The 24,984-nt window shown below is 36.2% G+C and overlaps 3 protein-coding genes across 10 annotated transcripts in view; 2 read left to right on the top strand and 1 right to left on the bottom strand.

Moving 5' to 3' along the window:
* Positions 1 to 37: 37 nt before the first annotated feature.
* Positions 38 to 3,100, bottom strand: LOC139981944 (uncharacterized). Its single transcript, XM_071994366.1, has one exon. It carries the CDS (start codon positions 3,098 to 3,100, stop codon positions 38 to 40), a length of 3,063 nt encoding a protein of 1,020 aa, XP_071850467.1.
* An 8,509-nt stretch (positions 3,101 to 11,609) lies between these two features.
* Positions 11,610 to 16,045, top strand: LOC139983812 (uncharacterized). The gene is made up of 2 exons (XM_071997604.1): positions 11,610 to 11,913; positions 13,935 to 16,045. Exons 1-2 carry the CDS (start codon positions 11,634 to 11,636, stop codon positions 15,404 to 15,406), a joined length of 1,752 nt encoding a protein of 583 aa, XP_071853705.1. The 5' UTR covers positions 11,610 to 11,633; the 3' UTR covers positions 15,407 to 16,045.
* A 6,991-nt stretch (positions 16,046 to 23,036) lies between these two features.
* The window catches only part of LOC139983816 (uncharacterized), a 29,091-nt gene continuing 27,143 nt past the window's right edge, over positions 23,037 to 24,984 (top strand). For 4 of the 8 annotated variants that reach the window (XM_071997618.1, XM_071997617.1, XM_071997620.1 and 1 more), the window contains exon 1: positions 23,040 to 23,269. Coding sequence is in view for 3 of the 8 variants with exons in the window: in XM_071997625.1 (XP_071853726.1) it covers positions 23,230 to 23,269 (40 nt within the window). In the remaining 5 variants the exon portion in view is untranslated. Of the gene's footprint in view, positions 23,270 to 23,291; positions 23,735 to 24,984 lie in introns of those variants that run through there. The other 4 variants (XM_071997625.1, XM_071997623.1, XM_071997624.1 and 1 more) reach the window with 2 other exon arrangements.

Genomic DNA, 24,984 nt, shown 5'->3' on the forward strand with positions numbered 1-24,984 from the left:
TTTGCGCCTATCTGGCGTCTTGACAATGTAGTCAACTTCACCCACTTTTGACTCTACTGTATAAGGCCCATGGTATCTTGCCCGCAGCGGGTGTCCAGGTATTGGAAACAAGACCAGTGACTTTGTCTCCTGGACTAAATACTCTACTTTTGGCATCCTTATCATACCACCTTTTCATTTTGCTTTGGGCCTCTTTTAGATTATCCCTAGCAATTTCATTTGCTCTATTAAGCCTATACTTGAATTTGGAAACATAATCCAAAAGGTTTGTATCAATTTCATCATTCAGCCATTTTTCTTTCAGAAGCTTTAAGGGACCTCGAACTGTACGCCCAAACACTAACTCAAAGGGACTGAAACCTAATGTTTCCTGAACTGCTTCTCTTGCAGAAAACAATAATAGGTGAACACCGTCATCCCAATCCTTTTCAAAATCGAAACAGTAAGTCTTAATCATATTCTTTAGAGTCTGATGGAATCTCTCTAAAGCTCCTTGGGACTCCGGATGGTATGCACTAGAGGTGTATTGTTCTATTCCTAACTCATACATGACTTCCTGAAATAAGCCTGACGTGAAATTTGACCCTTGATCTGACTGTATCGACTTTGGAAGTCCTACAAGAGTGAAAAACTTGGTTAGAGCCTTCACGATTGTCTTAGCCTTAATATTTCTCAAGGGTATAGCTTCTGGGAACCTGGTAGAGGCACACATGATAGTCAACAGATAATGATTACCTGATTTAGTCTTAGGGAGAGGTCCTACACAATCAACTATAACCCGACTAAATGGTTCATCAAACGCCGGTGTAGGCTTTAAAGGAGCGGCAGGGACTTTCTGATTAGGCTTGCCCACTACTTGACAAGTGTGACAAGATCTACAATACTCAGAAACATCCTTCCTAAGTGTAGGCCACCAAAAATGATTCAAGATCCTATCATGTGTCTTTCTAATTCCTAGATGTCCTGCCATGGGACTATCATGGGCAATGCTGATGACCTCCCTGTGATATACTTTGGGAACTACAATCTGATGAATGACTTGCCATTCATCAGTTGCTGGAGCATCAGGTGGTCTCCATTTCCTCATCAGAACACCATTCCGTTTGTAAAAACAGACAGGAACTTCTTCAGCTTCCTGTAGGGTCAATGCCCTTTGACCAAGGTCCTTAAGTTCAGGGTCATTTTCCTGTTCTATGACTAACTTATTGTGACTCAAGGGATCAGTATCACTGTCCCCATTAAGCATGGGCTTGAAGTCTTGGCTATGTTTTGGAGAGCTTTTCTCTCCTGAAGAGAGAAGATGACCTGGTTCATCCAACTCTGTCATGAATGTCCCCTCTAAATCTAGATTAGGGACCAAGTCATCCCCTTTATCCTTACTATTTGCTTCAAGCATTGTTTTCTGAGTCATACTTCTTGTTACTGCACAAGCTGGAAAGACGACACTACTTTCGTCATCATTACCAGCCTCCGTGCAGGGTTCACGGGTAACAATTGGTTGAGGAAGTACTTTTCCACCAGCCAAATCATTACCTAACAACATAGAAACACCTTTGACTGGGAGTTCAGGCCTCACTCCAACTATGACTGTACCTGAGACCAAATCAGACTTTAAATTCATCTTGTGAAGAGGGACACTAATAATATCCATACCAATGCCCTGAATCAAGACATTTTCACCTGTTGCACTTACTTCACTAAAGGGCAATGACCCTTCCAAAATCATTGACTGTGCACAACAAGTGTCACGCATGATCTTTATAGGCTTTGGATCAACTTTATCACTCTCAAGTGATACAGAACCCTCCAAAACAAATGGTTCAAAGTCTTCCCTAATTTTCTCAGACTCAAGATCTTTCTGTTTAACAGCCTGAAAACTAACTTGAGATCTCATGGCCACAGCACAACCTGTGGGTGCAGATTGCTGTTGTAGAGCCAACTGCTTTCCCATTAACTTCCAACACTTGGACTTAGTGTGGCCTGGTTCTTTGCAGTAGTCACAAGTCACTGACTTCTTAAAACCATCCCATGACTTGGTTGGTTTTTCACTAGAAGGACCTTTACTTCCCTGATTTGAGGGACCTGACTGTTTATTTCCTTCTTTAGTGCTAATCTGATTTTGGGACGATTTATTTTGGTTAGACTTATTATAATTATTCTTGTGATACTGACTAAACTTATTATGCCCACCTGTATTATTGGCACTCAACTTATGCGTGAGGGCGTAATCATCTGCCGTTATTGCTGCATCTTCTAAATTATTTATGTCGCGCTCATCTAAGTGAGTCCTGATGTCAGCATGGATACAACTCTTGAATTGCTCAACCAAAACCAATTGCCTAAGTTGTTTGAATTCATTGTTCACATTTTTAGAGCTAAGCCACCTATCTGACATTTGTTCTTGTACTCTTGCAAACTCAACATGAGTTTGGTTGGTTTCTTTCTTTGCACTTCGGAACTTTTGCCGGTAAGCTTCGGGCACCAACTCATAGGCCTTAAGAACTGCTTTCTTAACCACATCATAATTATGACATTGTTCAATTGATAGGGAAGAATAAATTTCTCTAGCTTTCCCAATGAACACTGACTGGAGCAACAATGTCCAAGATTCTTTAGGCCATTTCAAACTTTCGGCAATCTTCTCAAAGTGTAAGAAATATTTATTCACTTCAGTTTCTTGAAATTTTGGCACTAACCTAATATTCTTTGTGGCATCAAATTTGTCTGAGAAGTTTGATGAGCCTTGTTTTTCTAATTTATATTTTTCCACTTGTACTTTGGCTTCTATTTCTTTCAATTTAATTCGTTCCTCCATTTCTAATCTGGTCATTTCAATTTCTTTCTGAATCTCTAATTGTTTTAATTTTACTGCAGAATCTGAACTATCCAGAATTTCTACTTTGTTTTCCAGACATTTCTCATCTAACAAATCGTCTGCAACCAAACGGTCAATGAGTGTATTTTTGATGACTTGTTTACGCATAGCATGCTTTACTTCAATTTCCAAATACACGGCCAATGCCATTAAATCTGGCTTCTTGAGCTCATCAAAAACCTCCCAAGATACATCTTGAACAAAATCTTCTGCAACAAATGCCATAGTGAACAACTAATTAAATTACAAACAACAATATGCAGCACAAATATCAATGTAAACACACAATCAGATAATGTTGAAAAACAATTAACTTACAATTTTTTACAGTGTACTTTCCCGGATAGGCCCCCAATTCTGTTACGATCAACTCGATCAAGGCCAGAATACACCTCCCCTTGGGTTCACAACTCAAATGACTAAACAGCACACTGTAAAATTTAACTTTAAATATAACAATAAGTATTTATTTATTTAATTGTGTGTTCAAGGTAGTTAAAATCAAACAAAGATCATTTATCAATATCTAAGCAGTTTACACTAAAACAGATTTAATAAGTTATACTATAATTTACTCACGACCTGGTGTGTGCCGCGACTCGAGCGCAGTGACAAAAGGTCCTGACGAATATTCCAGCGAAACTTGTAGACGGACGAATGTCCAATATTGAAGAAATCCAGCTCCCAACTTGATGACTTCCACTTCGGAGGCCGACTACTAATGAATGTCCAAGTTGTGCTTGCAGCTTGTTTATCCTTGGATTCCTGTCCTTGGGTAACTCAGAGGCCACAATAAGTAGTGCTGACTGGCACAGAACCGAAGACGGCTACACAACGATGGGCGACTTCGAAGCCGGTAAACTTGTAGCAAATCCACTAATAAAAAGACAGCTATAACTTTACTGTCAAACTAAGTGAGTATTTACTCACACTGGAATTGTAGGATTCACTTGAACGAGAGGTTATTAAACTCCTGGAGCCAAGATGGTTAAAAAACCTCGATCTCAAATTATCAGGTGCTTATATAGCCTTTTCACAAGTCCAGAAAGATCTTGAAATGTCCATCCATTCTAGAAGCATCTTACAGTAGCTCCAGCTCAGTTCAACCAACCCAAAAGGTCACTTCACCTTTCCAGGAAATCCTCACCTAGTGTTCTAAAAATAGCACAGGGGATGTCCCCTTGGCGGCACTCCAATGTTCTAGCTTGTTCCAATGTGTACTGTATTGGGATGATCTACATTGTTCTCAAATGTTCTAACTCTTCTAGAAGCTTCTCAACTTTTCCAAATATTCTGCACACACCAGATATGCACACACACCAGGCAGTTCTATACTATGATTCTTAGATTAATTTATAATATTCTATGATATTGATTTATAATACAACTAATTGTTGCAAAAATCATACAAATTATTGAGATTACTTAGGGGCCTGTAACACTGTCCCTTAGCCAATAATAGTGGACCATGCATATAACTAATAATCGCTAAGTATGCCGACAATATGACCTTTTATTTTTCCAGTATTACAACCGTCATGGTCCAATGTACCTCTCAGACACTATTTGAGGTCATATTGTACTTCAAATATTGCCTTTACTGTGAAACTAATCAATTTAAACAGAAGAGCCTTTTTTTCTGTTTTGCGTTCTCCGAATTTAACTTTATTCTATGAATCTTGCAACTTTTCTGGATTCCTGAATGAAAACCACATCCTCATAGCATTTTTTTCTCACAAAATGTTTTAACAATTTTCCTTCTCTTTAAACCAAACTTACATTATGAAATTTATTAGATTTCTTTTTACCTTTTCTTCTCTAGTTTATTTCTTCTCTCATATTTACTTTTTCTTGTTGCTGTAATTAGCATTGTGTATGGTAACATCATCTGTACTGTATCCACCAATCATGTGTGTCAGTAATAATTCATCCATTTGTTCTTTTCTTCTTCTTTTCGTCTGTCATAACATGCCCTTGTACTATACTTGACATTTAAAATAAAACAGTTCATCTTGAACAGCAATTCTTTTTACTGTGAGATATTTGAAATTAATCAATCATTTTTATCAATATTTCTAAAGTAGAAGGCAAAAACTATTTTCTCGTCGTATTATCCATCACAAATTTAGATCAGTTTGATCAAGCTGTAATTAAAAAGTTCAATATATCTGGGAATCGCAAATTAGTTTAGAAAGTCTTTGTTTTTATTTGTTATATATTTTGTTTATTGGATAATTATCCTTTTGAAAAAATAAACTGAATTGAATTAATAGAGTACTGGAACAATCAGGCTAGGTGGATTAGCTAAGGTTACCGGTTGACAGACTCGAGATCTGTACTCTCAATTCATCTTGGCCGATTTCCAGTGGTATTGAAAAAGTTGCTAGTTTTTCGCAAGGCATCATTTTGCACCCGCTTGTCTAAGTTCGCTCCAGGACCGCCGGGTTACATCAATAAACCGGTAGTAATTTATGCCGCTCTGGTAACAGTTAATAATAACCAACAAGCAAGCAAACATTTCGAATGTATCACATTTCGTAACGAAGCAAAAGAAAATATATTTTGAAGATTAACCTTTGTGGGTACATCTGTCTTATTGACATCACATATCTGAGATCAAATTCCTGTAATGTAATGTGGCAAACATCTATTTCACAGACTGTCATGATAATGATAATAAATCCAGAAATGTAGATAGAAACAAAAGAGTGCTTAAAATTGTATTAATTTTTTTTCTCCCTACAACCAAGTGCACTAATACGATCTTATGTTATTGACGAAAACGTTTGGTCCCAATATCTGTCATTAAAGGTGCCCTTATGCCATTCAAATGTGTAATTTAAAGGTGTAGTTAAGAGGGTCCTGTCGTTATAAAAAAACATATAAATAATGAAATCTGTGCTATGGATTTGCATGCTGCGGATAATCGAAGTTTTAAGATACTGAAACTTTGTGACCGCTTCAAATCAAAGTCGAATCTTCCACTGCTCTTCGCTTCCCCCACCCCACCCCACATTTCACAATCCCCCCCCTGTACCCCGTATGGAATGTGTACCCGGTAGGTAGAGGCCTATGTCTGAGTCTTATACATGTCCCTGTAAGGTGTAAATACAAGAGCTCGCGTATGTAACCCTATTTTAACATTTATTTAACAATTACCGATATCTCTAATTCATTAAAAGATATCTCTAATTCACTCTAAGGTATCTCGAATTAATTTCCACCAGATATCAATAATTTAAATATACTTGAGATATCAGAATTTAAGTTCGAGATATCAAGAATTCGACTTGGAGATATCCAAAATTGAATTAGAGATATCAAGAATTCGAATTCGAGTTACCCAAAATTCAGGTTTCGGTACACGTGACTTTCCTCTCAAATGCACGAACATTTCGTATTATATATATATATATATATATATATATATATATATATATATATATATATATATATATATATATATATATATATATATATATATATATATATATATATATATATATATATATATATATATATATATATATATATATATATATATATATATAAATATATATAGTTGCATGAGTGTTTAAGTTGTTAACGTACTCCAAACTCCAAACTTATTTGATATCACCCCACCCATGACTGCTACACTGTGCATATATGGCGTGCCAGGGCGGCTTTATTTCCTTCTTCATATGCACGTCTATGTAGTGTGTTCCTTTGGTGTACATAGTTCTCACTGTATGCCATTTCAAATTACTGTGCGTTGTTATTTGTACTAGTACCGACACACCCTATACCATGTGTAAATGGTATACTGCTATCTACTAACGGCCTAAGTGTACGTTAATTGGACACAGCTTCTAATCATATCTGAGTGGTCGTTTAACTTATCAACTAGAACACATTAAAGGTAAGAGTGGCTTTTTGTGATTATTACATAGCAGATTAGTTTATCAAGGTGTTCAACCGTTTCAATTGTCCGTGGAATCGATATCTAGTTGTAAACATACACATAACGTTCAAAAGCTGATACAACTGTCCAATCACGTCAACCATTGTAATATCGAGCCTCAAATGATAACTATTTTATTACGTTGTCAAAATGAATATTATATTTAAGGAACGAGTGGTGAACGAGTTGATTCTTCCCTTTAGTAAGTATATAAGAGAATATTGTCTTTTACCTCACATCGCCCGAAAATGCCATATAAACATCGCGAGGAGAAAAGAAATGAAAATGAAAATGATTTGAGGACTCGGAAATACTCTCAGAGGGAATTTAAACCAAAACAACTTTGTTAAAACCATTTAAACCTTGTTGAAATTGAACTTATTTCTCATTTTCTGTTTACCTGTAATACAGATTAGTGTATGCAATGGTGAAGTAATGTTTTGCAGTTTTCTGGTTAAATAAAAAAGAGCAGCTCTTGACTATTCCAGTTATCAACTAACCGCGATAGTACTCAGGCTGATAGATGCACGTGATATGAAAGACCAGCTTAGCTTTAACAACTTCGTGTTTTTAAACGTATTTCCGATACCGCTTTAGTTTCTTTAAGAAAAGACGTTCGTCGGTGACACTAATTGGTCATCCAGCCATGCAGTAACCACTCAACTATATTTAACTGAAACATTTGATTTTAATATATAATACGTATAATTAGACGATATAACTAAAGAAAATTTAAACAAAAAAAATTGAAACTCATATGTTATATTATATGGAACAATCGTGGTGATTGACGTCTGATTGGTTAACAGTTGACAAACAGATATTCAATAAGACTTTAAGCAAAATCAATGAACACATGCACGACGTTCATTGAAAGAAAAATAGCTAGCCATACACACAAATATACACATAGAGCCTACACATTTTGTTCGGGTGACGGTTACCTCGTCTTAAAACTATTATGTAGTATATTGAGTATACATTGCTTGTATTTTACATTACTTTGGGTCTAAGTACTAAACCGTCAACTTGAAGGTCCATTCCCGAAAGGTAAGTGTAGGCACACTACTAAAATCATGTACAATTTAGCAAAATATAAAAGAAAAGTTTAGTACCCGGTAATGGCGTGAACTGGAAATACCAAGTTCAGTACAAACAACAGAGCCATTCAGTTATAGTGCATGGACAGTGTTTACTCCATTCTGATTTCATTCAGCGTTTTGTATCATCATATCTTGGCATTTTGTAATTAATGTGGTTAATTGTCATCTTTCATTTCACTTTTGAAAAAAATGTCATACATTTTACACTTTTGATATATGTTATTAATAACAATATTTGGCGAGACGAATTCATAAAATAACTGTTTAGAATCTGCCATTATGGTCTTATTAAAGTACAATATGTGACTTACAGTCTCACATTGAAAAAAAACCCAACATTTTCTGCTCCAGTGTGATGTTTTTTGATATTTTATATTCCTCTCATTCTCATTTGTTTCACACAAATGACTTTTCCCCCTACAGAAGTTGACACTTTAGTTCAAATTCATAAATACAACTGATACATTCTAAACCGATTGTGAAAAAATAGTAAAAATAGACCCAATTTTCCGGTAATTTTCCACCATCGTAGTAAAACTATCTACCCAAATTTTGCGTGGTCAATAAGCTATTAGGGTAAGTCTATTGTATCCAGCATACACGCATTCATGCATATATATATAACAGGTGGAAAGTTATCAATGGTCAGCGGTGGGATCTTGCTAAAATAAAAGGAAAGATTAATTTTAGTGGGTCGGCATTTTATACGTTCTGCCTATTTCATGCATTCTTGATTGTACCACACACCTATTTGAATCTTAAAGATATAAGAGGCCGTGTCGTGAATCCAGCTTTGCGTCGCAGCCATGCCAACGACTTAACGATGCATGTTGCATGACTTAACGGATTGAATGCGAGTCCAAACCCACTCGGCCTTTGTCTTAGAAATAATATTTGTATAAGTATCCATTCTAGTATGACATCTGTAACATGAAAGATAGCAAATCTATGAACTGCATGAGGTGGTGTATGCAATACTGATTTACACGTGAATTCTTCTAGTCGTGAAGCAATTTAAAACTATATATACAATTAAACATAAGAATGCAAATACAAGCACCACTCCTCTCATGGAGGACGGTAGAACTAGTAGGGATAAGGACACACGGGGCATGTGATATAGGTAGGTCTATTTGCTTTTCGTCCTGTCACAGACTAGTATTCGTCACTTTTGTGTAGTAGCCATAGAGTACACCGTGAATGTCCACTGTCAAATGGGGAGAGTTGGGGGTAGGTGGAATCACCTTACGTAAGAAGAAAATAATCGATTGGGTGGTACATTGGTCTTATTGATCTTAAAAAGAACGCCCACGGTTTACTATAATGTATAAAATAGCCAAGGAATTTGCATGGGTTATACGCAGGTATCAACATACGTGTTTTAGTATGTTTTCTTGAGTGACATGGATGGAGTCGGATATGATGAGGGGAGGTGGTATAGAGGGCAAGGAGAAACGGCTGTTGAAAGGGGTGGCATACTGGTCTTATTAATTTTTAAAGGAACGCCCACGTTTTGTTGCAATGAATAAAATAGACTAGGAATTTGTATGGGTTATGGGCTGATGTAAGTGTTTTAGTATGTTTTTCTTGGGTGACATGAATGGTGTCGGATAGAGGGGTGTTGAGTTAGGGAGGGCAAGGAGAGCCGGCTGCTGAAAGGGTGGTATATTGGTCTTATTTATTTTAAAAGAACCCCCACCATTTTCTAAAATTTATGAAATAGGGATATTATGAAATGTGAACACATGCAGTTGCAAAAATAACAGTTCCAGTGGCGTAATCTGTTAAGTCGGAACTCTTATGAAGCACACAGACTACGGAAAATTGTGTGCAATTCTTCATTTTCAAGTAAGTGTATTGCGTGAAATGTCTCTGACAATAGTTTAGTAGTATCCTTCAAAAGTTTTACAAGCTTTTCCACTATACGATCCCCTTAAAACGGAATGTAAAATTTTTCTTAAGCTCACAGGCACATTTATAACTTACAACCCAACCTCGTGTAAATCCTCAGATTTAAAAAAGGAAACAACTGGGCCATTGTTCAAGTGTTTCCAAGTTGTACTATAGTATGTTGTTCCTTCTTTTTATTTCCTTCCAGTAAACATATGAAAAAAATTCTTACGCTCACAGGCACATACATATTATCCAACCCAACCTCGTGTGAATCCTCAGATTTAAAGAAGGAGACAACTGTGCCATTGTTCAAGTGTTTCCAAGTTGTACTATAGTATGTTGTTCCTTCTTTTTATTTCCTTCCAGTATACATATAAAATTTATAGAGAGGAGTCATATAATACCTCAACAAGAAGAGTAACTAATATAAAAGGTGATTTTTTATTTTTATTTTAAGATGATAGGATATTATATCAAATACATTTACACATACTTAAGTGAATACATAAAACGATATAACAAACAGACCACAACACAAGTTTATTCAATCTCTGTGCACCTCACTCGTGTGAGGTATGTAGAGTACAAATATGCTTACAAAGTTCATATGACAACAACGTTGACAAAAAGAATTAAAAAGAAAAAAAATGTATACATGGAAAATAGTGGCGCCATGCCCCAGACGTATAAGAAGAAAATGAAATGTGGACGGAAATGCGAAATGGAAAAGAATAAATGGCTTCATATGTACAGTCGAAGAATAACTAATATAAAAGGGGAAAATGTTAAGATGATAGGATATCATATCAAATACATCTACACATACAAAAGTTAATACATAAAACGATATAACAAACAGACTACAACAAACATTAAAAGTGCTCGGATGAAATGTATAGAGCAGCACATTCGCCACTACGCGAAAACAGGGACGATATATAGCGCTTCAGAACTACTTGATTTGATCATATTTGGACCAAATCTATTGTTCATGACAGTTCGCCAATATTACTATATATATATTTATATTTAAGTCATCAGCGGTTCTACTGACACATTTTTAGTTTGTTTTCATATCTTTTGGTTGGAATTGTATCTCGTTCTAATAATTATGTAACATTGAAACTGTGCACGAAGAATAAAGACAGTCAGAGACTAGTTTTGTATTCACATTAAAAAATAGCGAAAGCGACCTTTTCCCCAATTCCGACTCGTCGAATTTGTCAGGAAACTGGTGGTTGTCGATACAATCTTAAACACAATACTGCAAATTATCCATATTTTAAATTTTTACACGGAGTCTGGTACACGCATTTCCGGCTCGCAACGGTTGTCGTAGACGTCATAAATATTATACAATCCGATAACAGCTTTAATATTCAAACATTCTAGACCCTTCTCTGCATTGCATTGAGGCTCTCTTCCGTGTAAACAAGTAATGTTTTTCAATTGATAACAGTTTAAAACGTTACCCAATTATACCTCCTATAAGTTCATGTCTGGAGATTACTGTTTTTTAATAAAATTCTAAGTATTTATAGATACTTCTAGAAACTAATATTCATGTTATACAGACATACTAACTTCCTTAACCTTGTTTTCACGGAAATATAACTAACAAGTAAACAGAAAAAAGTGCGGGAAAGGCACAAGAATAGCTAACTTTATCAATGAAATGAACTTATTCAAAATACTTGACATTAATACGAATTATTTGTAATTGGTATAGGTTACGTTAAGGTAAAATTTTAATTTGTCACGCATATCATCAGTGAATCGCTCTGTTCATTTGCAGTAATAGGGATAACATTTCTTCGACATGACGTCATCAAGTTCTAAGTCACCGTTCAGACTCACTCTTCTGAAAGTATCCGAAGTCTTGACGGAGGAAAATGTCCAGGATTTGGCTTTCCTATGTGAAGATATAAGTCCTGCCAGAAGAGAGCTGATAACCAACGCTAGAGAATTATTCGCTGCTTTGCAAGGTCATGACCTGCTCAACGAACGAAAGGTTAACGTACTTATCGATTGGTTAGACGAGCTTCGGCTTTTGGAGGCTTCAAATCTGTTGAAGAATTACAGAAAGACGCATCTAACAGGTAGGCTACTACCAAACAAAAGCAGGCGTGTAGCAGGACTTCTTGATGTAAATGAGATTGCAACTAAATTTACCCCCATTTTAAGTGTCAGGAAAGATCAGTTTAATTAACGCCTGTATTGATATCACTTTTCATGACGTCATACATGCCTTATCGTCTGTACGAATTCAAATTTTTCGGTTGAGGCACAAAATACTTGTGACAATCGTTGTGGGGAGGAAGCCACCTTCTTTGAGCAAGTTTGGTATTTTATAATGGGACTTACATGCAAAATGGTGCTATAAATTCCATCATTTTAACTATATTTGTCTTAACGACTTAGCATGCGTGAAATGAAATGTTAGCCATTTAAGAATATTGGGTCAGGGAAGTTGAGGTGGCACGTGTTACCATGCCCCCCCTCTCCCCGTGGCTACGGCCCTGTATATATTAACGATATCAAACACTTAGAAATACGTCATAGTACGTGTGGGTTTATACGCTGGTACACCATCACTATATATATTGACCAAAATGGGGATAGTCATCACAGCGTACTCCACCCAAAATCTTCTTGAACTTCGAACAAATAACTCTAATTCTCTCGGTTTATTGCGGATGGTATTCTAGAATTAAATTAGATGCCTTTGTTATGAAATAGAATAGTATATACAACCTACATTGTACCTCACCACCATACGAGTGTTTGTTCCAACCTATAAGGAAGTTAGATACTTTGTTTAGTAAGCGATTTATCATTCACGAAATTATTAATTTTTCCTGAAATAGGAATATCACAGCATCATCTGGTCTCATATTTCACATTTTACGTATTAAAATCAAAGGTTGTGTGGGGGGAGGGAGGGGAGGTGGGAGGAGGTTATGCACTGCCCTCTGATCATGTTAATGTATCGTTCTCGCACCTCTGCCTCCTATGTGTTGCAATGTAATGCAGGAAAGTTATAGTCAAGACGTGTTGCAGAATGAGAGTAAACAGTGTTAAAAAGTAGAAACATTGTCAAAAGTATCAGGTTGATGTTGTGTCAGGTTGGGAAGGGGGGGGGGGGAGAGAAGAATGGGTGACTTGCATTAATCTTCCAGAGTAAAGATGCATTCAAATTTCTGAATACAAATACGGACCAGTGATATGTTACGGTACATTCATTTGCATAAATTTAAATTATAATATAAATAACGGGGGAATCCTGAACACGGCTAACCTTCCACGCTGTACTGAGAGAACATTTGATAGAGGTTATCCTTATCTTTCACTTTCTTTGGAAACTTCCCCCTCCATTATATGACCAACTCACCTCCACCCGCTCCCCCCCCCCCCCCATTCCCGCCCCAATCCCACTTGAAATGACTTGGACCAATGTACCTTTCGTCAATGAAATTATTCCTCATTTGGCTCTAATACTTTCAAGTCGCAGTAAATAAACACTTACAAAATCTTCCTATACCCGGAACTATAAACTACGGGTTTCTCCAACGCCAATTGTCTCGGTATATTGCAGATTGTATTCAATCAATAAGTTACATATCTTTGTTCTTAAATAATGTTTACATCTACGTTGTACCGGCATCACGATACGAACACTGTTAAAACTTTAGTTTCGTAAGAGATTTATTCGTCACGAAATGAGTCATTGACGAAATGAGTCATTGATTATCAAGTAGAAATATCATAGTATTATCCGATTGTTTTCATGACGTAATTAACGTATATATAAGAAGGGGGATTATATGCATTGCCTCTGATACATTCCAATCCATCGTTCCCGTATTCCACCTCCTTCCTTCCTATATTATACTTTAAACTAAAATTCATCATGTCACTGCAGGAATTGATTAGTTAACACGTGCAAGAAAATTAGAGTAAGCAATATCTGGTGACGACATGATTAAAGTATAATATGGATTTTTCTTTAGGTTAGGGTAGAAGAGTGGTTGACTTATAACAGTCGTCTTTAAGAGAAAATGCTATAAAAAATCTTTAAAAGAAAATCATAAATTAAACTATTTGTTTCATTTTTGTTCAGGTCACGTCAAGGCACAAGAGAATTGTTTCGTCCATGAAGATCTACCATTGAAGTATTTTTGTGTGTCATGTGACTCAAAAATCTGTCCAGACTGTGCCTTTACGTCACATAATCGGGACGCCGGTTGTGACGTCATAAGCCTGGACAAAATGTCCAAGGAAGTAAGTGAGCGCCGTGAAAAGCTAATGAAAGAATTGGAAACGTTGAAAACAGAGATCGCCTCGACAGAGCAGCTTTGGGAAGAAAAGAAGGAGCACTTGGCGCGTTGTTGTGAAAAATCTCGTAATGAAGTTCAAAAGGAGTGTTTGACATTGATTGGAAAAGCTGAAAGTATGAAGCGATTACAAACAGAAGTATTAGTTGGGAAGGAATTAGCTGACATAAAGCAGATCATTGAAGAGAAAAAGGAATCGCAGATTTTAGAGAACGAACTTGCAATAATAACTCAATGTCACAAATTGTCACACGACAATGCTCTTGATGAAATCCAAAAGATAAGCAAGAGCACGAAGAAGACGGCCAAAATTAAAGATAAATTAGAGAATCAGAAAGAGATGCTAAAACATAGGTCTGTTGATTTCTTGTTCAGGAAGATACCCAATGATGGAGCATTCTGTAGCATTACAGTCAGTACGCTGATAGGAAGTGTAAGCATGCGTGCTGATCAGTTATTACATACATTTGATGAACGACAAAGTAGTGTGGGCGTTCTTCTTATTTGTATTGATCCTAAAGATTCCAGTAAGGAATACTGGAGACATCTGGAGAAGATTGATAATCACGATGATCCTGTAGTTATGTCGAATGTAGATATGTATTATGATGGCAAACTACACCCATATTTTGCTGTAGGTAATACTGTCTTCATTGTACATCCTCACAGCAATGGTTCTCTGTATGATTTTGTAAAATCAGTCTCATCCTTGGTGATTGATGAGGTACCTGAAGGTTCCTGGATTACCAGTATTGCTACACATTATCCAATCAATTATTCTAACGATGAGTTTATCATCTCTACCAGCTGTGACCATTCTATTCGTGAGTACACTGTCTCAGGATCTGCTCTTAGAGTAATAGATACACGAGACATTTTACGGTCGAATGGTATATCCAGAGTTGCTTGCTGTCGTAATTTATTTGCTATCATTGGTCGAAGTCTTGATGACGTCATACTGATAGATGCTGATGGTACAGTCAAGCAGTTTGGCACTTTAAGGTTTCAGCCAGCTTTGTCTGGTATGTTACCGATCAATATCATCTGGACTGGTGTTCAGTGGCTGGTATTGTACATCAGTGAGGAAGTAGAGAAAGAGTGGAAGGTTGTTGAATATGAGGAGACTGGGGAGTTTGTCAAGGTGTGTGATGAAGGAACATCATCTAATGAGATGGATGTTCCTCTTAGTGTCACTCGATGGGTGAACGCTGGGTATGTTACTCTTGCTAATGCTAAAGTACGTACATTTCAGTACTGAAATCTGATTTCGGTTACAGAAGACATCTTAGGTTAAAACCACTAGAACAATAACGTTCGATTATAGCAGACAGTGTTGAGATAAACATTCATCAAAAGTGGAATAACGTTTATCAAGAAAGATACTGGTAACGTCACTAATGTAACGGTAGAAATCTCCCCATTCGCTGTGCGTGATATACCAACGTCATTTCCGCTCAGCGACTTTCCCTATAACGCCTCTTCCGTTTAAAAAATCAAAGAATTATGTGTAAATTTGTATTCATTTCAGTTGACTAAGTTTTAAAATATTTAAAAGTGTTTATTTTGCTTAATGTGCTTATATCATTTCATTCATGCGACAAATAAAAACGCAACATAATTTGAATCGAAACATTTCATGCCCCCCCCCCCTCCCCGCAACCCCCGCGTTGTCGTGAAATATCTCGTAATGAAGTTCAAAGGGATTATTTGACACTGATTGGAAAAGCTGAAAGTATGAAGCTATTGCAGACAAAAGTATTAGATGGGAAGGAATTAGCTGACATGAAGCAGATCTTTGAAGAGAAAAAGGAATCGCAGATTTTAGAGAACGAACTCGCAATAGTAACTAAATGTCACAAATTTTCACTCGAGAATGCTCTTGATGAAATCCAAAAGATAAGCATAGGTCTGTTGATCTCTTTTACAGGAAGATACCCAATGATAGAATATTCTGTAGCATTACAGTCAGTATGCTGATAGGAAGTGTAGGCTTGCGTGCCGACAACTTTTGTGAATTCGTTGCAGATGACAACCATGTCATGATAGGCATGTCGTATTCACAAAATGTTTTGACAACTTTCCTTCTCTTTAACCTAAACTTACATTATGATATCGTTTTATGTTTTTTCTTCTTTTTCTTCTTTTGTCCCGTTAATTTCTTCTCCTTCGTTTCACTTTTTCTTGTTGCTGTAATTAGCATTGTGTAAGCAAACATCATCTGTACTGTATCTACCAATCATGTGTGTCAGTAATAAATCATCCATTTGTTATTTTCTTTTCATTTTTGTCTGTCTTGACATGCCCTTGTACTATACTTGACACTTAAAATAAAACAGTTCATTTTTGAACAGCACTTCTTTTTACTGTGAGATATTTGAAATTTAATCAATCATTTTTATCAATATTTCTAAAGTAGAAGGTTAGAACTACTTTCTCGTCGTAGTATCCATCACAAATTTAGTTAAGTTTGATCAAACTGTTATTAAAAAGTTCAATATATCCGTGAATCGCAAATGAGTTTAGAAAGTCTATGTTTTTAGTTGTTATTTATTTTTGTTTATTGGATAATTATTCTTTTGAATAAAAAAAACTGAATTGAATGAATAGAGGTCTAGAACAATCAGGCTAGGTGGATTAGCTCAGGGACATAGCCAGAGGGAGCAGGGGCAGCAACTGCTCCCCCCCCCCCTCTTTCAGTGTCGAAAAAATGTTAAAACTGTTGTTTTTTAGCATGGTATTTTGTCAATACTCTTGTTGATCTTGAATACTCGTCAGCTCCGTTAACTCGATTATACTCGTGGTAACACAGGCCTACTGATTCAGCTATTTATTTATTTTGACAGATACAATTAGCTAAATTTAGCCTATAGCCTATTACAAGCCTACAGTTTGCCACTGCGTAATAAAATACATATTGCCTACCTAACCGCACTCGATGGAGTGTCACGAACCGCATGCACAAGGACGACGACAACGTTCGTTCTCCTCTTTTCTATGATTCGTCTTAAGTTGTTGCACGAACAGCATGTTATGAAGCTAAGCTAGCAATCGTACGTGATACGCGCTTCCTATAAATATGTATTACACTGCTAATACACTGCGATAACGATATTTGTTTTAGGCCACTGCATATCTGGCTACCTTAAAATATATGAAAGTTTATATTGTCCATCAGTTTAGTTCGTCAAATTATTAAAGTCCGGACATTGGACAATAAACAAGAATCATCCTACTGGAAAATTGTAAAAGAACACTATGTTTGTCTTCCTGATATAATATGTAAAGGAACTTGTAAAAGAACTCAAACAGGAAACATTATCTGCTGATTGTATGATATCATATTATAATGATGAAACTGGCAAAACATTGCACCAGATCGCATCTAAGGACCTTCAATTTTTCAAAAATATCTCAAAGGGGAGGGGGATATCCTCCCTCATATAAATTGCAAAATGTGCTCCCCCCCCGTTTCAAATTCCTGGCAACGTCGCTGGATTAGCTTAGGTTACCGGCTGGCAGACTCGAGAACTGTACGCCCCCTTTAACTTGGCCGATTTCCAGTGGTATTGAGAAAGCTGCTAGTTTCTCGTGAGGCATCAATTTGCTCCCGCTTGTCTCAATTCGGTTCAGGACCGAACGCGAATAAGTTGTCAGTACAACATAAGTTAGCAGTACTTCCATTTTCAATGATTTTAATGAAAATCGATAAGTGAGGGTATGTTTCACACCTTGATATAAGTGAGATTCCGGTAACTTGATGGTAATCAAAAGAAATTCATGAACTACAGTTCTAGAAATGTGAAGGATATTAAAGAAATTTAAGAAATATTGCTAATTCATTGAGCGCAGGAAAACCATTTATTTATATGATTTGCCCATCGGTAGTTTATGTTTAGCTCCCATTTCCAATTGCCATGTTATAGAATATAGGCAATAATAACACGCTCCGAAGACCGCCACTGCTGCTATAGAATTTAAATAATATACCATTTAAAACACTTTTCATGTGCCTTTTTGGCCAATTGAGTCTCAAAAAAATGAAACCTTATCAAATCTAACGAAATTGTTAGGTCCATCTCAAGAATGAAGTTATGATTTCATGGAAGCACTGAATGAAAGTCCCGCTACAGTGCCAGTCTACCAGACGCAGTCGGTTGGTATACGTAAGTAGAATGGAATCGAAGTACTATAATATGAATATGAATATTACTAGTTAACGTTACCCATGAGGACTAGCCTGAAGTGTAGTATTAGTAACCTAGACCAATCCAGTACTATAGTAGCCACCGACATTGAATATGCCTCGTTTTCCTGCCATGTATTTGCCGATTTAGATGGTGCTCTTCTTGTTAGCGCTACAATTCGAATTCTTGATGTCTCTAATTTTATTCCCGATATCTCTAATTTTATTTTTGATATCTCTAATTTTAATCCCGATATCTTTAATTAAAATTTGGATATCTCTTATTCCATTGTGGATATATTATACTGTAATCCCGATATCTCTAATTCAATTTTGGATATCTTTCAGTTTTTTCTTGATATCTCGAATTCAAGTTTGGATATCTCGAGTTAATTTCTTGATATCTCGAATTCAATTTAGATATCTCAAATTCAATTTGGATATCTCGAATACAATTCGAAATGTCTTAATAATTTTTTCATGTTTTAATATTTTTAATTTATTTCTTGATATCTAAAAATCAATTTGAGATATCTTAAATGAACTTCAAGATATCGAAATTGCAATTTCTGATATTTTCAATTTAATTCGACATATCCGAAATTAATGTAGATATCTCGACACAATTGAAGATATCTTTAACTATTAAATACATTTAACATGGCGTTCCATACGCACACACACGCATATTGAATCACCATCGGCCGCTCCTGGGTGTTTCTATATGGCATGGATGTCACAAAAAGTATATAGAGGGTTTTGCTGAGATATATCTTGAGCCAATGACTTTCTATGATCGTAGAAGACACGCTGTGAATGTGAACGTGTGGTGAACGTTATGAATAATTTTGTCTTCAATTTCGTCACATTGATTATTAATGTAGATCTCTAAACACACAACGCCGGGCATAAAGGCTACATCAACTGAATACTAATTAAACGAAAAACGGGGAGAGAAAATTAAAACAAAATACACGTATATACATGTGCGTTTTGCTGTATGCAAGTGTCTTCTTTTAGAGTCGAGAGAGAGAGCTGATATCGAACAATTCATTTGAGGATAAAAGACTGTAAGCTTGAAGAATTCCAATTACCTGCTAAAACGAAACACACTTATGCACATGTAATCCAAGAATAAGCTTTGAAAAATCTCGCACAGAAGCAGGGATTGCCGACTTGCAAAGCAAACTTTCTTTTGACCGTATGAAAGTTATTATATTCTAAGCATTTTGGGGAAAGCTTTTGAATTCCTTGGCATCATTTTCGAGATAAAAACATTTGAAGTTGACATGTTTTGAAAAAAAAGCAAACTCGAAGCCAACAGGTGTGATGTAATATATAGATGCTGTGAGATTTGTTCATGTAGTCTTCATCCAACACGATACTTTACCATTGGGAATACACTACATTATTCGGGTATTAATAATTTTGCTCAACTTAAAACAAAGTTGGAGCTCTGTCCAACACAATGTGGGAATTGCATGCATATTCCACCAGGATAGTGAATTATTTTTGATTTATCACTAGTATAAAAAAAAATGGACTATCGCTTTAAAAGTACATCTATGAGTAATGAAACCCATGATATTAGTTATTGTTAGTTATTGTAGTTATAGTAGAACCAGGGACTGGCGTTAACCACTGAGCTAACACTCTTGAATTATTTTATAACAATGTTCGCTACTGTGATATAAGCACTCCTTCCGCGAAACTTCATCATATATATTATCGTTAATTAGTAACGTTCACCTAGCGGAATATCTAAGATATACCCATATCGCATAAGATACAAGGTTAGAACTACAATTCAAAAATTGAAAACTAGCAGGGTGTACTAACCACTATCTTCAACTTCTTAAGCATAGAAATTAATACAGATCCTAAACTATACTGCAAGCTGATTTTACAATGACATATTTTCTTATGACTCCAATCCAGCATCAAGATAGAAACCAAATGTTCAATTATTAGTACTAGTCTAGGGCTAGTTAGGCCTAAGCTAGTCTTACGTTCAGTTCTGATAAATGTCTAACCCAAATTTATTCTCCTGGACTATTTTGATCTATGGGGAAAATTTCAGTGTGTAAGTTTATAAATGTCTCAAGGGCGTTTTATGTCCACCTCAACAGTTTCGAAAAATTTAATACACTTTATACAAGACTCGAGAGAACTGTTATGGGGCAGATACAGATTGCCATATTTCATGATTTTACCACGACAACGGAAAGTTAGCCTCAATGTAGAGTGGCTACTGTAGCTTGTCTTTCTATGTGTTTTTTACTCCAAAGTGAAGACAAACAATGATGAGCATATTTACACAGGTGAGAATGATCACTACCACACATTTCACATTAGCTTACTGATATCAGCCTTAATGCTAGTGTTTGTGTTCAACGGAAAGATTGAAAGAAATAGACCCATGTTATTTCTAGTTTTATATTTGTAAATATTGCAAATAACTACAAATATCGCTAATGAAACTCTTTTGATTCTTGAAGCCACAAAGATGAAGTATGGATACAATCATTACTTTCAATTGACAATGAGTGCAATTTTCCTGAGTTAAATTACTTCATGTAAATTTCTGCAAAGTGCTTTCCTCTGCCGGGATGTTTCTGAGTATTGTAGATCTTGTCACACTTTCAAGTAGTGGGAAAGCCTAATCAGAAAGCCCCTGCGGCTCCATTGAAGCCTATACCGGCGTTTGATGAACAATTTGGTCAGGTTATAGTTGATTGTGTAGGACCTCTCCCTAAGATTAAGCCAGGTAATCAGTATCTGTTGACTATCATGTGTGCCTCTATCAGGTTCCCAGAAGCTATACCCTTGAGAAATATTAAGGCTAAGACAATAGTAAATGCTCTAACCAAGTTTCTCACTCTAGTAAGACTTCCAAAGTCGATACAGTCAGATCAAGGGTCAAATTTCACGTCAGGCTTATTTCAGGAAGTCATGTAGGAGTTAGGGATTGAACAATACACCTCTAGTGCATACCATCCGGAGTCCCAAGGAGCTTTAGAGAGATTCAATCAGACTCTAAAGAATATATTTAGGACTTACTGTTTCGATTTTGAAAAGGATTGGAATGAGGGTGTTCACCTGTTATTGTTTTCTGCAAGGGAAGCAGTTCAGGAAACATTAGGCTTCAGTCCCATTGAGCTAGTATTTGGGCGTACAGTTAAAGCTTAAAGCTTCTGAAAGAAAACTTTCTGAATGATTAAATTGATACAAACCTTTTGGATTATGTTTCCAAATTCAAGAAAAGGCTTATTAGAGCAAAGAAAATTGCTAGGAATCATCTAAAAGAGGCCCAAAGCAAAATGAAAAGGTGGTATGATAAGGATGCCAAAGGTAGAGTATTTAATCCATGAGGCAAAGTACTGGTCTTGTTTCCAATACCTGGACACCCACTTCAGGCCAGATACCATGGGCCTTATACAGTAGAGTCAAAGGTGGGTGAAGTTGACTACATTGTCAAGACGCCAGATTAAGAAAAATTAGGCCATCTTTCAGAAAATGTGCAGTGTGAATTAAAGCAATTAATTCACGAGAGGGAAGATATTTTTCCCTATGTTCCTAGTAGGACCAATGCTGCTGATCATGACGTTGATGTGGGTGACCATGAACCAATCAAACAACACCCCTATATATATATATATATATATATATATATATATATATATATATATATATATATATATATATATATATATATATATATATATATATATAAGTAAATGCCTTGGTAAGTACAGCTGTTACTCGGAGTTTCACGCCCTTAGGGTGGCGATCGTCAGACAACTGAACAAATACTCTCTGCGCGGATATATTCTATGGGGAACACGAACCCTATTTTTTACGTGCACGGTTCATTGGTTTGAGCCTATTGTGGCGACACTTGGAGATGAATTCAGATCTCTTATTGAGTAAATGCGGGTTTTTGGACAGGAGGATACAAAGCTTTTCATCAATACAGAAGTTACATTGACCGGATCTACGCATGCTGGTATTGGAATGCTTAAGTACGCTCCACTCAATAACGAAGGGGGCACCTTTACGCTTCAGGTCCCATATATGTTTGGAAAGCTCTGTTTCTTTCTCGTAACGCTCATGTCGGAATGACTTACTGTGGTTACTGTACCTTTGCTTAAAGGGGCCACTCGATAGCCCTATGTATGATTTGGTGTCATCACCAGTAGTAACATCGGCCCTATATATTACACTGCTCACCAAGCAATTCCCGTTGAGGGGGCAATTAAGTTTTACTCTACAATTGCATATGCGTTGAGCCAGCTGCGGTCTAAGCTCATTTTGTGATAGAAGCCGGTTATTATGGCTGTTGATGATTGATCGCATATTGCCCATACAACTGTAACTCAATTTCACGTTGTTTTTGTTGTTTTGTTGCCAGTCAGTGTTCAAAATTCAATAAATATAAATATATATATATATATATATATATATATAAATATATATAAATATATATATATATATATATATATATATATATATATATATATATATATATATATATATATATATATATATATATATATATATATATATATATATATATTTATATTTATTGAATTTTGAACACTGACTGGCAACAAAACATACAGGAACAATGATATTTATGTGACCTGGTCACATGAGAGGTTAATAACGCAACGACTTCCGACGGGTTTTCACGGTTATCCACACATATATTAATTCCTTAGTCGTATACACGTCTATGGGTTGGTTCGTATGGTGTGTTTGCGTTTCACAGTATGCCAAACCAAGTAATGTACTGTAAGTTGTACTAGTACTGACACACCCTTACCATGCGCAAATGGTATACTGCTATCTACTAACTGCCTGAGTTTACGTAAATTCGACACAGATTATACTCATATATGAGTGGTTGTTTAACTTATCAACTGGAACACATTAAAGGTAAGAGTGGCATTTTGTGATATATAACATTGCAGAATACTTTATCAAGTTGTACAACCGTTTCAATTGTCCGTGAAATCGATATCTAGTTGTAAACATCCACATAACGTTCAAAAGCTCATACAACTGTCCAATCACGTCAACCATTGTAATATCAAGCCTTAAATGCTAACTACTTCATGACGTTGCCAAAACGAATATTATATTTAAGGAACGAGTGGTAAAAGAGTTGATTCTTCCCTATAGTAAATAAGAGAATGTTGTATTTCTTATAAGAGTGGACTTTGATACCGTTCTGCCTATAGCTAGTTAAACACATACAGACATACAGGCTACACTTTTGTTCTCATGGCGGTTGCCTTGTCTTAAAACTATCGGCAGTATATATAGTATAAAATGTTTGTGTTTTTCGTTCCATTGGGCTCAAATACCGAATTGCTTATTTGAAGTTTCGTTCTTGATAATGTAAGTGTACCACAATTTACTTCGTAATATTAAAATAATGTACATTTGCGAAATACAATAAACTATTTTAACATTTGGTAATGGCGTGCAGTGCAAATATCAAATAGCACAAACAACATAGCCACTCAGTTACATAAAGTGTCGTCATTTTTCGAAAATGTTAGTGTAACACAAATTACTATGTGTAAAAGTAAGTTGGCCTGACGTTTCGATCCTAGCGGGATCTTCTTCAGAGGCTAAATGACAAGTAACAGTAACAGAAGGGACAAAAACACGCACAGAATACAGACAGGTTAATGAGCATGGTGAACACAAAGAGATAGATGTAAGGAGATTAGTAGACCAGAGATGGAGAGGTAGAGGAGAGGTAGGAGATAAACAGTAGAGGGACAAGGGGGGGGGGATTAAAGGAAGGGGGTAGGGAATAAACTGGAGAAGGACAAAGACAGAAAGGTGTGGAGAAAAAAGGGTGGAAGAGAGCTGTGAGAAGAGGAGTGATGGGGGAGGGGGTCCTGCTAGGATCGAAACGTCAGGCCAACTTACTTTTACACATTCTATTACACAGGCTCTCCAGTGAATAAGCAGTGTGCAAACAGTTTTATTTTATTTTGACAAAATACTATGTAACATTAGAGTAATATGTATATAAGCGAAGTACTAAAGACTATTTTAATATCTGGTAATGGCGTGCAATATGAAACAAAACAAATAAGATAGCACAAACAGCCGAGCCAGTCAGTTACATTAAGCAGACTATGTTAACAGCATACAGATTTCATTCATTCCTTTCAATGTGTTTTATTATCATACCCTGACGTCTTTTTTTGTTTATCTGGTTATATTTCAATAGCGTTAAGTAACGATAAAAGGATCAAACTGTAGATTTGTGAGCTTTCATTTCACGTATTGAAATAAATACTAACTACTCTTACATTTGCCTTTTACATGTGATTGATATATATTACGAAACCGTGTCGGCCCCACGGATTGTTGAGAAATGTTTGAAGTCAGCCATTATCTTCTAATTAACAAACAGTTCATGAAAATGTCTTTCACGGAACACCCACTCAACTCCCCAACCCCTGCCCCCCCCCCAACAAAAAATGTACACTTTTTTCTTTGCATTCTATTCGAATTCCTCACACTATGACATTTTCTTCATACAGACACATTCTTAAGAAGTTGCTTTGCTTCAATTACATATAAACTATGTATGTACCATAACACTGTTGAGCAAAAAATGGTGGAAT

Source organism: Apostichopus japonicus, chromosome 16, assembly GCF_037975245.1.
Source record: "Apostichopus japonicus isolate 1M-3 chromosome 16, ASM3797524v1, whole genome shotgun sequence".
Lineage (NCBI taxonomy): Eukaryota > Metazoa > Echinodermata > Holothuroidea > Aspidochirotida > Stichopodidae > Apostichopus > Apostichopus japonicus.

Excerpts from the sequence above, each read along its gene's own strand:
- LOC139981944 (XM_071994366.1), bottom strand. The coding sequence starts at position 3,100 with ATGGCATTTGTTGCAGAAGATTTTGTTCAAGATGTATCTTGGGAGGTT.
- LOC139983812 (XM_071997604.1), top strand. The coding sequence starts at position 11,634 with ATGACGTCATCAAGTTCTAAGTCACCGTTCAGACTCACTCTTCTGAAA. Across the intron at positions 11,914-13,934 it reads CAGAAAGACGCATCTAACAG|GTCACGTCAAGGCACAAGAG; the intron begins GTAGGCTACTAC and ends ATTTTTGTTCAG.